Here is a 3,706-nt window from a genome sequence, read left to right on the forward strand (position 1 = left end):
CAAGCATCCTTGTGTATTAAGTGAGATAACATCCGGTGTAAACAATAACAAAAGATAATCACACCCATATACGGCCAATCTCTAGATTGAAATACAAATATAGCCATGCTTCAAATTTCTAAGCCAAAAACAAAATTTCATAAGAATTTATATATAGAATAGATATGGCCAATATATGCATAGTTTTCAGTACCCATTTCAAAATTTCATTACAATAGCTTAATCTTTATTTTTGCAGAATTGTTGCTACAATCTGAATGTGAACAAAAAATTCATATTTTCCACCATTTTTACAAATTGGCTGCTTTGTATTCCATTTGCAGGTCTTAAACATAGTTCTAAAGTTGTACGTGACGTCTCAATATGAATGACAAATTCTCGACAGAGCGTAAAAGAAACAATCAATCAATAATACAGATATTTGAGGCATAATTTAGTAAATGAAAATGATTGAATTGTGATCGTCATAATTGAATATCAAGTCACATGAGCTCCATCATCACTATCAGTTTCATATATATATATATATATATATATATATATATATATATATATATATATATTTACATACAATTCACCAATTGTTACCGAAGATCCTAGAGTTGTTTCCCTTTCGACTTTACTTTCGCTTTTAAAATGAAGACATGGAGAAACGTTTTGTTAACAATTAGTAAGAACCTATTCTTTTCAATGACACTTGAATTGAGTTCCTGTAACTGAATTCTGACTGTTTGCAATGCAATTATGAGATCCGCGGAATTTCTTATTTCCCTTTTTAGTTATGTACTGGGATGTCCCGGATTCTACATTGTAAGCATGGTGTACCCATTATATCTGTATTTGTAAACATGCACTCATAGATATACATGTACATACATTTATTCATACAAATTATATCACATACAGTGTATATGAAACCGTAAACACATCTACGTATCGTGACTTTATGTTCATCTGATTTATTATAACATATACATGTATTGTCTACATATTATGAAAGCCACGCCGATCAAATAACAGTCAAATATTAGCCAAGATCTGTAACATGTACATGGTATTTATTTAATACAACTTACCAAAGCAGTGAGGTAGAATGAGACACATTAATGAAAGGGTTCCATATCCAAACGACGGAGACACAGTTCCCGCACACATTTTGTTAGGTTAGTTTCTTCCTTGTTCTTTATTAAAGTGCATGTAAACACACTATATACAGAATATTATGTTTAAAGAGGTAAATAAGAATGTGGTGTTTGTATTGAACATGGGAACATTTCTCAAGAAAGAAAGAGTGCACTTTCGATTTTCTCTATCAAAAATCAAATATGATTCTTCATTGTGTTAGCTTATGACTGATGTCTGTGTAAATATAATGTTTCAGAGTACAGGACTATTTCCGTCTTAAACACACAGTTTTAAAAAACAAAAAACATTTAAAAGAATGCAATTAAAGGTCAGAAACACCTGAGAATACTAGCAGACCTAATTTCAATTTTGATTTACACCACAGATGAATAAGAGTTTCATATGACTGTTTACAATTTCGTCGATTTTTTCCTCTGTATCAAATAGTTAGATTGAAATTTGATGAATGCATTAATAAAAAGCCTCAAAGGCCTCGTTTTTCATAGAAGTGTTTGTAAACGCATTATGTAAAAATATTATCTTTAAAGAGGTAAATATACGAGCAGGGTGTGTACATGTATTCAACATTGGAGCATTTCTCAGGGAAGAATGAGTGCAATTTCGGTATCTATCTATGATTCTTGGTTATGTTAGCCTATGACTATAGAATGTTTCGGAGTGCAGGACTGTTTCTGTTTCAACACATAGAGTTTTAAAAAGAAGATACTTTCGAAAAACGTTGTTAAAGGTCATAAACCCCTGGAAATACTATCTGACCAAATTTCAGTTTTATTTTACCCGCAGATGAACAAGAGTTTTGTGTGACAGTCTATTCTTTCGTCGATATTTTTTTCTGTTGTATTGAAAACTCGTGAATACATTGATAGAAAGCTCTATTAGTTCAACGGCCTGAAACCCGAAATGTAAATTGTCAGAGCACACTGGGAATAAAATGAAAACGCCTCCAAACGTGCCTATACTTATGGTAGACTTTACATGATGTAATATAAATAAAATAGATACAATTTTACTGATTTAGACCCGTTCTAGAGTCAAAACCCTGGATTGCGGAAATTCACAATTTTGCTACATCCTGTTCTACTTTTCCTAAATATGCATTTAGTTTTTATATCGTATCAGGAAACGTATAAAAGTTTTTCAACTGATTAAAGCAATAATCACTATAATAATTTTGGCACCTCTCTAGAACAAAAACCTTAATCCCTGGGATCATGGAGTTTACAATGTTGGTAAGGGACGACCAGCTCCTTCAAATCTAAATATCCATTTAGTTTCAATCTAATATCAATATCATTAAGACAGATATTTATATCCTTTACTTATATACACTATATATACCCAGTTTGGTCCCTACCTGGAGTCAGAACCTCTATCACAGGGATCGTGAAATTTAGAATTTTGGCAGAGGCCTTTCTCTTCTACATCATTATGCGTTTTGTTTTTCTTACAGATGCGCGGTTGTAGAGAAATTATTTTTGAAACCGTCCAATATTGGGCAGGTTTGCCTCGCCCCTAGGACCTCAGGAGTGCAGGATTTCTGAAATTTACAATTTATGTCTTCCTTTTCCCAAAGATGCTTCCTACAGAATTTGCAAAAAAAGGAATGATACATGTAGTTATGAAGAAGTTACAAATGTTCAATTATTTACGCACGACAGCGGACGTCGACCAATTGCAAAAACACTAAAGACTACAAACGCTCGTCTTTCAGTTACACTGTACAAATGACGCAATTAAACCCTCCATACTGTTCGCAACGTCACCAGTACTTCTTTGACCTTGTTGTATTTGACTTGCTAACTTAAAGAAAACTATTTTCAAAATGCACATTTATTTTTGTGAGAGGTCAAACGGTGTTTGTGGATACCGGGTGAGTCAATTTCTGTTGTAGTAAAACAAAAACTTGGAATTTCCATACACAAATTTTGCACAGGTAATTGTATAGCCAAGACAATTAATGAAAAAAAAAGTTCATTGAATAACCTATACTTTTTCGCTTTCGGTGAAAGAGGTGTAGATGTACGCGATTAATATTCGATCTTTAAGACTTTTAACAACCAGAACAGCCACTTCTACATATTACAGTGTATAATATTTCAAGCAGCGATTTGATAGTGAGTAGTTAATGTCTATTTAGTAACGGTTTGCGAAATTTGTAAATCACTCTAATATTTTACACCAGCTTCCTAGAGAAACGCCATCAATATTGACAGAGTGTCTCAACTCGATATATTAATCATTAAATATGAATATAAGGGTGAAAAAACCTCCCGTACTTAGGATACAACTTTTATGTTTGAAATTTTTCAATAAAAAATAGAAATAGCAAAAAAAAAAGTAAAAATGAAAAAATACAAACCCAAAAGGGGTGGGGTGTGCGAGTTACACCGCAAATGGTTGTGAGAAAAAAACCAAGAACCCGTAAAAAATTACATATATGCAATTTATATTAGTAATTTCTAAACAATTCTTGTAAAATTCGATTCTTGATAAACTATGAGTAAACAAAATTAACCAATGTGATCTCAAACCGGCGGGCTCGATTCAGTCATATACATGT

General features: G+C 32.5%; 1 protein-coding gene across 13 annotated transcripts in view; it reads right to left on the bottom strand.

The window, feature by feature from the left end:
- Positions 1–1,413, bottom strand: part of LOC125681396 (hemicentin-1-like) — a 60,249-nt gene extending 58,836 nt beyond the window's left edge. For 2 of the 13 annotated variants that reach the window (XR_008799850.1, XR_008799851.1), the window contains exon 1: positions 1,077–1,406. Coding sequence is in view for 7 of the 13 variants with exons in the window: in XM_056153655.1 (XP_056009630.1) it covers positions 1,077–1,155 (79 nt within the window). In the remaining 6 variants the exon portion in view is untranslated. Of the gene's footprint in view, positions 1–1,076 lie in introns of all 13 variants that reach the window. The other 11 variants (XR_008799847.1, XR_008799848.1, XR_008799849.1 and 8 more) reach the window with 7 other exon arrangements.
- Between the last annotated feature and the right edge of the window lie 2,293 nt (positions 1,414–3,706).

The sequence above is a fragment of the Ostrea edulis genome, chromosome 2 (assembly GCF_947568905.1).
Source record: "Ostrea edulis chromosome 2, xbOstEdul1.1, whole genome shotgun sequence".
NCBI classification, from domain to species: Eukaryota; Metazoa; Mollusca; class Bivalvia; order Ostreida; family Ostreidae; genus Ostrea; species Ostrea edulis.